Raw genomic sequence first — 14589 nt, 5'->3', positions numbered from 1 at the left:
GGACAAATATGATGAATGAGAAGTGACCAGCACTGCCAGAGGGCAAAAGAGAGATCAACCGCGTTCATTCATCCTATCAAGAGATTGCTAGAAAACGGCCTCACATGTGAAAAATAGACAAAGTGATTACCGCCGTGTTTATGTTCGAAGAATAATGCAACCCAGTCTCTACTGGGTAAACAGGGAATCTAATTATGGTTTCCAGAGCGAGGTGGGGGGCTGTGCAAGGGTGCATGGGAGGTAACATGGGTGAAAAACAAGAAAAGGTGATATCTGGCTAATGCATGTAGGGCAATAATATGTCAAGAGTGTATCCTGCTGCTTGGGCCAGTGAGGAGAATCCTTTAGTGAGAAGAGCAGACACTCCAGAAAGCCCAGGAGAGTGTTGCTCTGTTTTTAATGCAGTTGCACGAATAAAGCAAAGCTGGATACCCTACACTTTATTGATCAACCACAATGCATTTCCCAGAACACTGTGGCTCCATATGCATTCAGTGTAAAGTTAAAGACACACCTTATCTGAAAAAAAGAGACAGCCATGACATTCCATGACTCAAGAACTGTTGATTCCTCTTTTGGTTCAAATACCACATACTTCTACTGTTTCACAAACACACCTCGATTAATCTCCACTGCCCTTTTCAATACTACTAATTGAGCTGTAATGTAATCATCCCTTGTTTTGAACAGAAGATGAAGAGCAAGGCCACTGACTAAGCATCGGCAACAACTCAATTCGCTGTTTCAAGGCCCTTACATCATTCAAGCCCTCGCAGACTCGCTGGCACCAAAACACTGTTTGGACCTTTCACTTTCGTAGAAGCTTGTCGTGACTTACAAGAAGTGAACAGAGGCCATTGTGACCTCTTCAATCTATTAATCTGTTTGTCTAGTCTAAACTGACCATATTACTGTCTGTCTTCAAAGGCTAATAGATGAAAACACTGGCCAGCTGGCCCAGAGTATTGATTTATCAGATGATCACTAGTGGTGGTAAAGACTCTCAGTCAGCATGCACAGGACACCATCAATAGTGACCCAAGTGTCTATGTCTTTGTCTTTGCATGTGTGTGTGTGTGTGTGTGTGTGTGTGTGTGTGTGTGTGTGTGTGTGTGTGTGTGTGTGTGTGTGTGTGTGTTTGCGCGCGCACATTTATGTATCCTTTCCAATCATTCAGGGCTAATGGTGTTAACAAAGGAACCAATGGGCTGCTTCTAGGAACTACGTCAGAAGTAGTATTTCCAGGAAATAGGACACAGGGGGCAGCTGGAGGGAGGGTTCACTCAAAGGTTGATGGGGGATTGCCATATCATTGGAGTACCCTCACACAGGTATTGGTTTTTAGAGGCGTCTAACTGTCTTTAATGATATTTTAAGCAAATTTGACCTCCAACCTAACTACAATAACTTATATATATATATATATATATATATATATATATATATATATATATATATATATATATATATATATATATATATATATATATATATATATATATAACACAAGCTGAGCTAATAGAATAAAAAGACAAAAATAAGACAAAAAAGAGACATAATTAGCAAGCAAAAACAGTGACACACAAAGTTGTAGCTCCCTTTAGAAATTTCACACTGCAACAAAAAACAAAATGATAAGAATGTTTTTAGGGCATCTGTGTGATTTCGTTCTCTAAACATGAATACCAGGGTCAGAAACGTGGTGTGACTAGAGGAGGGATGAGAGGTACATCAAGGAATATTCTTGATAACTGCTATGCTAACTAAAAAAGGTCTTTCATAGAAAAAGAAAAAAAAAAGAAAAAACCTGGTGTTTGGTTCACTTATCTCATCTCATCGTATTCAGTCTGGAATATGTTTTACATCATCTTAACTTAGTCCACCAAACTCACTTAGAATTTGTTAAGCCTTGTCGTCTTGTGCAAATGTAAAAATTTAAGTCTACGTGATTCTTTTTTAGGGCATCTGTTCCCAGTTTATAGTTGGACAGGTATTGTCTAAAGGTATTTCAGCTTCAACTGTTGGCATTTAACGGGCTGTACTCAAAAGTTGCCCATAATAAAAATGTGACAGCTAATAGCTAGCACAAGAAAGAGGTGTAACTTTTCTTGTTAATGGTAGAGAATATAAACTCTGTAAAACTGCAAAGCACAAACTGAATAGCTAAAGAAATCACAATCAGGGCTGACATAAACACCCACCAACCTGCCAAATGTGGGTGAATATCAGCAGTGGCGGGTAACACCGCCACTCCTACTAGCCACTTTGGCGGGTTAAATTATTTAATTCAAGGCTCTGAAATACTAAACCAACTGCAATATGAGAATACGACACTACAACTCCCATGAGCTCTGCATGCACTCAGTGTTCGCTCAGTGGTCCATTCGTGAAGTCTTTTGTGACGTAACTGCTGACAAGCAGACTTGTCAGCTTAGACTTCAGCCTCTGGCTTGGACAGCCTGACAGCTCCCGTGTTCACCGCCTTATAATGAAATTTAGAGAAATTAAACTTCACTCGCCTCTCCTTCACTCTCAACTGCAAATAGTCAGGATTTGACTCACAAACTACTGTCAAAACTCCTGTAATGTTTTAAAAGTCAGGACATTGACTGGATGGAGCTCATCAAAGCTCACACTGAGCTGGTCTATCTGGGAAAACCCACCTAGAGCAAGAGAGGGAGTGAGAGAGGAATGCATGTAGATAAGAAAAGCTGGTCACAGATATGAGGTACTGTAGGAACAATATCTAAACCTCCTAATATTAACACTTATCCAAGTTATATGTAGTTCTCTCTGGAAACACTGTAAACATACCAAATTATTCTGATTAAATGAGTTACAGTCCAGTGTGACTTTTATATATTGTTCTCCTCTCCATGACACAATTTTTTGATAGATGCAACTTCAAAAATTTGTATAGTTATACTGCAGAGTGACTCATAGTCCAGAAAGCATGGAACTTACTTTATTACTGAAAAATTACTGTTGTAAATAAATATTTAAGCAGTGTTTCTTCCAAGGTTTCTTTTTCAGTGTAGTTTTTATCTTTTCAATTAATCTTTTATACCCCTTCACCACTTCTATTATATGCAATATAAATACAAAACAGAATACTTAAAATTACCTGTGGCAATTAACATTTATGTTATGTTATCTTGGTAATATACTTGGTCATACTGCTAGCTATCAGCTCTAGTGGCTTTTAGCTCTGCTAGCTATCATTTGACTGAGTTTAATGTTATGTGTTTCAACAAATAAAGTGGATATTAGTATACTAATTTCTTTCTAACACCTACTAGTCAAAAAGACACAGTACTCACAAAAAAGTCTTTGAAGCAAGTATACCAAAGAAAATTTTTGTTGGAGAGGAAGCAGGAGCAGCCTGCCTCAACTAGCACTCCAAAACAAACTAATAATGCTGCTAAATGACCAGGATGAAACAGTTAAAAACAGAGCTTAAGTACTACAATACCAAAGCCTCTTTACAAGTTAATTTAGTTTTAATTCTCTTTAAACAGATGTTTGTTAGCAAAGTCAACACTTGGTTCTCCAACATTGAGTCTCAACTCTGACTTAGTTATGAAGTGCTAGGTCAGAGGAAAAGGTAGTCTTCACTTCCAGAGATTGTAAAATGATGTTAGACAATAGCAGTTGGGTTAGGAGGGGATGTGAAAGAGGAGTCGAGTGTCAGTTGGGTTAGTTTGATTACTGAACAGTGATGTTTTTACAAAATCCACTTAGTTGGATATAACAACTGGGTTTTAGCTGGGTATAACCAGAAAGTATATTAAAACCATTGTAGTTCTGTTAACCCCTTTTATAATTAAGTTTGTTGTGTTGTTGAATTCTATGTTCAGAGCCAGGCAATCTTTTAGCAGCAATATTCAGGCTGATTATCTCCATAAATGGAGCAACCTTTGCAGACCAGTTCAGGGAGGCAACTCAAGATGGACATTCCCATATGCCATGCCTCCTACTCACCATCACCTGACAAATATCCACCCAGTTAGGCTGTCCATTTAAGCTGCAGGCTTTTCAGTTTATGTCTCTGCTTCACCAATGGGGCGCACCAGCCTCTAGCCACACCACCTATAGGCTCCCACAACATTTATTTCCGGATTACCTGAGATGTGTTATTTGTCACTGTCCATCTCTCACCTTCTGCAGTTTCTATCTATCCACCCTGACACAGCCACAGCAGATGGTTGTCAAACATGAGTCTGGTTCTTCTCGAGGTTTCTGCAAGTTTTTTATTGCCATCGTTACTTGCTAAAAGCTGCAAAGTGCTCTGCTCGTGGTGGATTAAGATGAGATACGACTGCCTCTAAGAAGATACTAGATCTTGTTCTGTCTTGATATTGGGTCTTTGTTACTTATATAATATAGAGTACATAGTACATAGTAGGCATGCTGTTATGTTCAACGTCTTGAGATAGTATTTGTTGTGAATTTTAAACTATTACATCATGACTCCCTGATTTCTGCTTGTAAATTTAATCTGAGATTCAGAGCCTAGACACTAAATTCAATGTTATGCAGCTAAATAAGGTTTTGATCAATTTAACCTGAGCTGGCTGACTGGAATAGAATCAGAACAGGAGCATTATGGTTGCATGACTCAAGGTAAACTCTAAAATCACCTCCTTGTATAAGTAGTTTGTATTTATAATGTAGTGGCTGAAAAGAACCCTTATGCAAATGTGTTACACAAACTTGTGTGATACAGCTTGCCTCTTTAATTTCAGTTTCTAAACACGCCCCTGTAAGAGTCTGCGGAGAGCATTACAGTGAGAGCATGACAGCTTCCACACGCAAATATATAGAGCATTCCGACCTATTAGACTCACAACCAATTTGTTCAAAAGGTTTGCCATAATTCAGTCAAAGCAACTCAGAACATAGGACCACTGGCACGCTCCACAAGCGTGAGCTTATTTATTTATCCACTGAGTTATTTTTCTCTGGCACTAGCACAGCAGAGTATCTGTGTGTGTATTTGCGTGCACACATGCCAGGCCTGTAAGCAAGACCACCTTGGTCGAGTCCAAAGCCACTTCCAAGAGCGGTTCCAGTTGAATTCAAGTCAAGACCTGGTTTACAGCAAGCCAAGTCCTAGAATTTGACAAAACTGAGTAAAACCTTTCTTTAAAAATACAAAACAAAGACAAAAAGTATGACAAATGTTGCTATACATACAGCTGATGAAGCACCAATGAGTGCTTTTCATTGTTTCCTTCTTTCTGAAGAGGGACTGTGGATAGTCCACAGGGGGCATTGTTTTTGGAGAGAGATGTTGCTGTTGAATTTTTTAAATGTCACGTTTCATTGCTTTAAGCACCACAGACCACTTTCAGTTTATCTTCATTACGCTGGGGACAGACATCTTCAAATCTGGACACTTCAAACCAAAACAAAACAGCAAAGAGAGACACCACATGAGGGAAGTGAAACAACATGTTTTTGCGTTGTTTTTGTTTGTTTGCGCTCTATTTGGGGACATGTTTTCAGGAAAGATTTAGGTTGTAATCAAATATTTGCAGATGCTATCTATCTTCCAGGTATCATTTTCCAAATCCTTGGTGAATCAGGGGTTATGTCATCACTGGGCACATTTACAAAGAACTTTCTTCATTCTGCAGCTCCTTTATCTCGACAATTAAATTAATTTCTTCTCTGTCCTGGTAGTGGCTTTTTTCAAGAGGGGGTGATTTCACTTTGTAACAAAATCCATTTCTGGCTTTGTAATGAGGAGATTTATGTGAGAGGGACATGACATGTCCTGTCAGACAGTCAGGCAGACAGGGAGAGGCCACTGAAAGATGCAGGTAGCTAGGAGAGGAGGAGGGGAAGGAGGGAGGGAGCCAATTAAGGAGTGACGGGTCTATGTTAACCTGATAGTGCGCACACAAATACATATACACATAAAAGTAAGATCGCTGAACAACGAAAGGTCTAATTTGATGTCTTCAGGGAGTTTGAAGTTAAAAAAAAAAGACAACAACCTCATCTCTGAGAAAGCTTTTGCACCATGGCATCTGTCTTTCCAGATAGACTCAGCCAAGTAGAAAGAGACCCTCACGCAAAAGTGTGTGTATGACAGACACACACAAAGTGAAGAGTGGAGAGAATGGGCAGTTGTGTGCGTGCGGCAGGTTGTTGTGTCGCTCGTCTCTAATGCAATATGTGCCTAAGCAGCGGCTGCAGCCAGGAGTACGAAGCGAAGGGGAAGGAAAAAGAGGGAGCAGAGTGACGGACTCCCCTCCCTCCCAAGAGGTCGATGACATCAATAAGAAGCTAATAATCCTACCTCCAGCTACCTCAAAAGGGCTTGCCAGAGCGATCCACTGCAGTCTACCCTCCTCCTCCTCCTCCTACTCCTCTTCATACATCTCACTCCTTTACAGCCCCAGAAGACCACGGGAGTGGGTAAGGAGGAGAGAGGAGGATGGGGAGTGAGGTGTTTGGAGGGAGGGAAAAAGACATTTTGCTCTTCCTCACGTTTAGCTATCGATGAGGCCCGCTAGGGATTGTCTGCTATTGATTGTGCATTCTTTTCTTTAGGGCTGTGGTGCTTGTTATGGGCGGCACGTACAGGAGGCTTTGTTGCATGTGCGTGTGTGTGTGTGAGTGCATAAACATATACATGTGTGCATTATCGTTGCCCGCAGTAATTTCAGAAGCTAAGGTAATTAGATGCTTGATTTAGGGGCGGGTGGGGGGACTGAACCAGTCTGCTCCCTATGGGGTGCACATGTGTGTGTGTTGGGTGTGAGTCACCTGCAAACAGCTCAGAGAAGCCACACACCGGATATAAGGTAGCAAGACCACGTCAAAATGAAGCCCAAACGCAGCAAAATGTGGCACTTTAAATGTCAAGTGAAGCCAGAGCCCCCTCCTGAATTACCTTATGGAAAAGAAATCTAATATGATTACGTTTCCCTGCATGAAGACCCAAAGACTCCTCGTCAGGATGAATCATAAATGTAGCCATTAAGCTGATATTACATTCATCTCTGTATGCTTGTTTAGATACACACATACACACATATCTCACACATCGACTTTCCCAGAGGAGAAAACTATGATGTCATCTTTTTTATGCCCCACTGTATTACAGTGCTCCTTTCCACACATAAAAACTTAACCTACTAATGCCACCTAGAGGTGACTGCCTCCAACTGCGGCAGTATCTGTACAGTATAAGAGCATTACGCCATCACGATGTGGCATGGGGAGTAAAAGAGGCAGTAGAAGAAGAATAAACCTACCTGAACTTTCAGAGCAGACAGTATCTTTTTTTTTTTTTTTTTCCACAGAGCAGCACAAAGTCTGTGCATCAGTCATCCTCATACTCATTAATGTTAATTTCTTGAGGTATAAAGCACTTTGGGGACTTTTGATCACCTCATTCTGCTATTGCCTCTCCTTTCTGAGCTTCTGATATCCCGAAGTGGCCTTCATATGAATGTAGCAGATACCTCACACTGGCTGCTGCTTTTGAATGTAGTGTGTAGTGTGACTGCTCTGTTGGGTCTGTTTTGAAGAATGCCACGCTGGTTTTTAGATTCTGAGGTGCGGCCAGTGGATTAGCAGTCCTGTACATTCACCACTTAAAGGTAATTAACATAGCCATGAAATTAACAAAGGGAAAAGAATAGTTAAAGATGCTATGAGGAGGATCTGTTTGGATTGCACTCACACACCGCCTTCTGGCCTGGAGCCTCTGCACACTGTCGTAAATTACTTTTAGTTAGGCATGTGTCTGTTTTGGAATAAAATGGAGATCGGATCAAAACATTTTCTTTGTTCAAGACAACTTTTTACTGGATCCAAATCTCTTCTCACGACTAAACTTCGTCAGCTGGAGTGGTGTTGTTATAGAGACCTAGACGTGCCGTAGATCAAGCCGGTCCTGGACGACCCAAACTGGAAGCTAAGAAGAAGCAATTTAAAATAACCTGTAACCAGCAATTTTGATGCTGATAATCCCATCGTAAAGTGTGGATTACGATCAGGCATATATCAAGAAGGGAGACTTTTTTAAGATCACTTTCAAACTCCTCACACCCCTTTTGATATAATTCAGCAAAAATGTATATTAAGTAATTGTTGTTTTGTACTTCAGTTTATTTTAGATGCATTTGAATTCATTCAGAAAAACAACATATTGAAGAGGAGATTTCAGGGTCCTGTCTGTAAATAAAAACTTGGAAAGGCATATAATTATCACAGCAGAATTCCTCATACTTGATTTTTTAGGTTTGACCACAAGTTATATGTGTCTTATATGTGTCTGTAATAGATTTACTTTTTATTTTAAAAGCTCATGGAAAAACTGCTTCCATTTAATCAATGAAAAAAAAGTTTAAAAAAGCGATTTGTTTGGACTTAAGAGAATTGAATACAAGTAAGCACATCTTTTATGACAAGAAGTGATGATTTACTTGACGATTTATACAGACGTCATCGGCAAAACTCAAATATAACATCAGTTAAAACCATGGTATTTTTAGCTGTAAAAGCCATGTGAGGTAAAATGAGACACAACAAACAACAGGGGTAAAAGGACAAACACACACAAATGCACACACCAACACATCAGAGACTTCCTCGCCACCATGCTGCTTTCTCACCTCTTTGGTGACGTTGTCTTGGACCAGACTGTAGAGGGGCACCACGCGGCTGACTTCCAGCAGCACCGGGATGGGGGAAGGCTGCTCTCCACTCCTGCTGCTCCCAGCGTGGCCTCCCCTCCCTGCCACTCCTCCCATCATGGCCTGGTGGTGACACAGGTGGCAGCCAGCTGGACAGCTCCCCTTCTCCTCACAGCGGATCTCCACGCCGTTCACCATGTCGTCAGACAGCAGCTGGCTCTTCTGCAGCGCTGACAAGTAGCTGATGAAGGGGACTGACTTCAGCTCACGGCGCCCACCTCCAACGACACCTTGGTCTGTTGCCTCTGTGGAGGAGGGCGATACATAAAGTTACAATGATTATCATCCTTATTTCCTTTTATAAGCATTTGTTCCCCTTTGCAGAGACTTTTTCTTGTCTTTATACATCTTAACTTTGCATTATCATTCACAATCCTTCAGCTGCACATTGCATCTGCATCTGGATTTACTTTTTCTTGCAGCCAAGGGGGAAAAAAAACACAGCTAATCCTTTACTGTCATCAGCTTTCCTTGACTATAGATGAATGAGTCGGAGGAAGAAAAGGGGGTGTCACTGGCTTCTTCCCCTGAGTGTCGATTGCAACTATCTGATGTTGTTGCCCGTGTGAGTTTATCGTGGGTTGTCTGTAAAGGAGGGGGGTCTTTCTCCTTGTTCCTGTTTTTTAAGTGAGAAAACAGGAACATCATGTGGAGAGAAAAGGCAGTGACAAGGGAGAACACTCCTTGTGTGTCCCACTTGGAGGACACATCACAGGCCGCATGTTACAGATTGAGCATCTGTGCTGATGCTGCTGATGTGTTGCTTGGGTCTATTTGCCGAGCGAGAACAAAGAACACATATGGGTTTTATGAGTGAGTGCAAACAAGCTCTTTCTTGTGGCAGTAAAAGTGATATAAGTTGGAATTTGCTTGAAGATGTGGTTTGAAGACGTGATTAATCATCACATGGGAATATAAAGTGAAAAAAACTGCAACTCATAACTATGCAATTAAAAAAATGTCTCTGGAAACACCTCGATAAAAGTCTCTGAATGTGTGATGTTTGAGTAAAGCTTGTCAGATTCAAGAGGAAACTACTAGTGCTGAAAAATTGCTAGGCGCCGCCCTGTTGGCTATGGCTGCCTTTTGCAGCAGCTATCTCTTCTTTGTCCGTTTCTTGTAATTATTTCATCTCTTTTTCGTAATCTTTGCATTTGGAGTGGATCATTACTTTGTATGGCTCATTTGTTGGTCATGGACACCAAACTTTTTGTGGCTCCAGTGATATTTTTAATACTTTTTCTCCTATGTTTGTCTGGAGATCCTACATTTAACCATGGCTGCATTGTTTACATGTGAACTCTGCTGTTAGCAGCCTGTAGCATGTCAATGCTAACTAGTGTAAGGCCTGATGTCTTCCCACAAGGTGAGGAGAAGGAGGTGAGGACGACGTGCTGGTTCTCAGGTGTGAGCTAAGAAGTGACGACATAGACCTGTCCTTCCATCCATCGTTATTGGGAACGTAAGATCTATCTCCAATAAGATGGACGAGCTAGCCATGCTAACCTAGCAACAGAGGGAATACCAGAAGGCAGAGTAGCATCATGCTATTCACAGACATGGCTACAGGAGCTAACATCAGACACCAACGCCACATTGAAAGAACTTCACCTGCTGTGAGCAGACAGGATACAGGAGACAGAGACTGAACAGACTGCTGAAGAAGCTCAGTCCTGGACCCTGTGGAGGTGGAGGCTGGCTGAACTGGAGAATGATGGACAAGCTGTCATCATCTATTTTTTTATGGACCTTTTTGCACTTTCTATACATTTTCTTACTTTGGTTTTCTTGATTGTTGCTGCGACTCAATTTCATTGTACTTGTTACAATGACAATAAAGTTCTATTCCAAATCAAACTAGCACAGGGTTGTGGGAAACTTTAGCTCCTCAAGTTTCCACTTGATCAGACACATCTTGTCTCAGAGAGATACAGTTGTATAGGAGGTAAAGCCTTCAGTTATCAGCCTCCTCTTCCTTGGTACCATCTACCAAGTGTGGTCCAGGAGGCAGACACTCTCTCTACTTTAAGAGTAGGCTGAAAGCTCTGAGCTGGATCAAGCCTCAGTTATTCTGTTCTACACTTAGACAGCCAGGGCGGGAAATGACCTTATTTCTTTCTAGGAGTCTCGGAGAGTCTCATATCTCAAAGGTTCCTCAAGATCACTACTGTACGTGGACCTGGCAGAGTCCAGCTACCACAGCTGTTAGAGTCTCACCATCATCATCGCTGCTACAATGCAAATTCAAACTCTGTCCCTGTCTCTAACCTCAACTCCGTCTCAACAGATGTCTGTCTAACGTTGCTACTGTTCTGCTTAAGGCTTTGACCTGTTTTTTCCCTTGTCACTTTAACTTGCAAAAGGCAAAATGTCTCTACTTATAGTGGGTGAAAATGAAGTAAGACTTCTTTTATGCTGAAATACTGAGCACACAGCATTTCAACATATAGATATCCAACTTGAATAAATTAAGATTTTCGGCTTGCTAGTCCTCCAAAAATTTTCACAGATTTTCACCATTCAAATTTTAAACTACTTAGCATGTAAGTAGAAATGTGCTGGTACTTTTCACATTTTTAACCCTTATACTTTTAAAATATTCAATGTACTCTAATATTTTTCGGCCAATTAAAATGAATGAGGATGATCCATCACCATGGAAACCACACAGCTGATGGTGTCATATGGGGTTCCCAAGTTACAAAAAGGACTGGTGTGTGTCACCAATGTAGGGAGTTAGGGCAGAGCAATTTCTGCAAGGACACAAGGACAACCCCCACCCCCATGAGTATTTTCTTGATATTGGGTCTTTGAAGACAATATTAGCAAGCTTAGACTTGCTTATATTTCTGGAAAGCATCCTTAGATAATGTACATTGGAATTTGGTGCTATTTTGTATGCATTAAGATGGACTGATTGATTGATGCTGGCACCCAATGCCAAGCAAAACACAACTAAGCCAAACTCAGAGGAGCAGAATCTTTATTTTCGACTGGTTGAATCCCATCATCTAGGGAAATCATTTTTTAAACCCAAGTGACATTACTCCTTTCATGTGTTTATGTAAGGTCAAAACAGTGAGAAAGCTTTCCTTTCTTGACAAACGTGGATGGGGCAAAGGTTTCTGATGGCTACAAAATACTTTGAGAAAACCACAAGTAGTAGTGAGGGTAGCAACCATAGTAAGAGTTGTGACATTTGTAACATTAGAATATGTTGTCCGTGTAAACATGTTACAGTTCCACAGACTAACTCACATGAACAGTATGGAGGGGCACATAAAGGGGAAGAAGGCTGCACGGATATGCTATTACATAATTGCACACCCAGACTAAATCTTATAGCATACACACTCAGTCTGAAAATAAAATAAGATAAAAATAAGAGAAACCCTAAACCTGAAGTGGGTAAAGCCCCCAACATTATTCAAGGTGGAGTAACTGGAACCAATTAGGGTTAATACTTGAAATGACTTATTTCCTGTTAACAGTTTCAATGATGTAGAACGCCCACATTTGTCAAACCAGTCACTGTGTAAAAAAGACATCAGAAGCTGAAAAACAAGTCCTAATGTGTCTCCATGAGCAATTTCACTCCTGCAATGTCAGCAGTTACACAAGTTAAACCGGGACACTGTAAGGGCATGTTAAACATTTTTCAAGCACATGCTCATATATGCTTTAACAAGGGTGCATTTTGAATCACTGGAAGAAAATCGGTATGGATATTCTAAGGAATTTTTCAAACTAAAACTGTCGCCAGCAAAAGTTTACATACAAGATGTAACTTAATACAAGAAGCTTCAATATCTAAGGAAATTAAAAGTATATCAACGATTTTAAAAATGCCGTACTATTCAAATGAAAAGATGAGTGGGAGCTGTGGCATGGATCATCTCCTGATTCAGAGCTTGGGACAACAAGAAATTATAGCACAAGAATTGTGGCAGATGATTCTAATCTGGCACCATAAATATCAAACAAAACTTGTTGCAGGAGATTTTAGTGTCTCTAGGCTTGAAAATGATTTTGCAGGGACGACAAAGTAACAAGCCAAAATTGTGCTCTCATTGGATTTTTTAATCAAAGCTGCCACAGTATGTGCTGGACAGAAAGAAGGACAAATATTAAGTTCCTTTGAACTTGTTTTTTGTCTATATGAACAATATGCAACTCAATGTGGGATTTAAAACTGTTTGGGAACATCATTAAAAAAGAGAAACATGAGCACGGAAGACTGGTGTGTACCTAATAGGCTAGACTAAACAAACAAGCCTTATAGCGACGATTTGCTTCCACAGAAAAACAAACTTGCGATGAGTGATTTAAGTGGATTTAAGAGTCCAGTGAAAATTCTGGTAAGCAGAGTTCATACATGTTTATCCAACAAATATGAAGTCAATTATTATCAGCTTTAGGAAAACAAAATGTTAAACTAATCCTTTTATGTCTAATATTCTTTTATCAAATATAAACGGCACCTAAGGTCAACTTCCAGGCCTGTTCTCGGAAACGCACACTGAGGACACCACCTCTGTGTCCTCATATGGAGCTCTGACCCTATTTTGAGAAGTAAGTCCATGCATACATCTATTTGTGTATGTCTTTGCGGCTTTCTCCCTCTATGCCTTTGTAAGACACAGGCAAACAGTTGAAGGGGGGGTTGGTAACTTCATGTGCAACAGTGTGTAAACAGGCTCAAGGGGTGGCCCATGAGCCCAATTACATGCACTTCTTGAGGAAACACAGGCACTGAAAATGAGCTCTTAGAATAAAAGCCCTGCAGCTCAGATTGGCTGCGGCTAGCCAGTCCAGTTCACTCTCACCCCCTTTAACTCATTTCACCCTGGATTACATTTGTTTACAATGTAAACAGATGCGTCTCATGAAAGGTTTTGGCACTTTCACGTACTTGTGGTGGAAAATAAAGCACAGCCGAGGTAATGTGATTGTCAGAGTCAGCTGGATTTAATTGTCTACTTTCTTCCTGCATAATATTGTTTCCCCCATTTATCTTTATTTACTTTGGGAACTTTACAGCTTCTTCTTGTTTTATTTGAGTCTCTGTGCTGTATAGACTGTTTTGAATCTGGTAGCAAACCACTGCAACATAACTTCCATCTGGGCTCTCTGGAGGGCTTTGTCTGTGTGTCTTTTATTTGTTAAGAGTGTGTGAGATGTATAGTTCCACCCTTCACAAGGAGAAATTTAATTGGACCACATGTAATTTTACGCTGTTAAAGGATTCAAATAAATTATGACATTTCTTTGCTGTGTGGACTAATTGTGATACTTGAGCAACACTTTCTTGTCATCAAACACAGCGCAGAGATAAATGGAAAGAATTGCCCAGCCATTGATCTTGCACTGTCTCTGTTAATTAAAATGTCTTTGTAGATGGGCTGCAGTATAATTACTCATCAGGGACACATCCCCTCCAGCCAGGGTTATGTTGCCCAGGCAACAACAGCGAAGGCATCACATCTATTCTCCTGAAATTAAACACAGTTGTTATCAGTAATAGAAACTTTGAGCATTGTTGTGACAGAGCTGCCTCCTTTATTTCCTCTGGATAACTGGACTAAAGATGTGAAAGCCGTGCATCACAAACAGTCAGACTGAACGGTGGGTAAAAGCAGACAGTAGGAGTGATGAAAATGGCTTATTTCACTTATTTTAATTCAACCACCTTTGCCAGAATCTTAATGTGACAACCTCTGCCAGAAATCTTTGATGTGCTTGTATTTTACGAAGTATTAGTCCTCTTAAACGGTGTCTTACCTAGCAATATCAATTATATGAACAGCAGTTATCCATCAGGACCAGGCCAAACCCCAATAACGTTTAATGAATAGGGTAAGTGTCACAGGAAATG

General features: G+C 40.6%; 1 protein-coding gene across 1 annotated transcript in view; it reads right to left on the bottom strand.

Annotated features, from left to right (window-relative positions):
- Positions 1–14589, bottom strand: part of astn2 (astrotactin 2) — a 401766-nt gene that overhangs the window by 49765 nt on the left and 337412 nt on the right. Inside the window, exon 17 of the mRNA XM_074689759.1 lies at positions 8634–8959. Within this exon, the coding sequence (XP_074545860.1) occupies positions 8634–8959 (326 nt within the window). The remainder of the gene's footprint in view (positions 1–8633; positions 8960–14589) is intronic.

The sequence above is a fragment of the Halichoeres trimaculatus genome, unplaced genomic scaffold (assembly GCF_033239565.1).
Source record: "Halichoeres trimaculatus isolate MK-OKI-2021-1 unplaced genomic scaffold, fHalTri1.1 fHalTri1_scaffold_16, whole genome shotgun sequence".
NCBI lineage: Eukaryota > Metazoa > Chordata > Actinopteri > Labriformes > Labridae > Halichoeres > Halichoeres trimaculatus.
The sequence above is the reverse complement of the archived record's forward strand: the minus strand, read 5'-3'. Positions and strand labels throughout refer to the sequence as shown.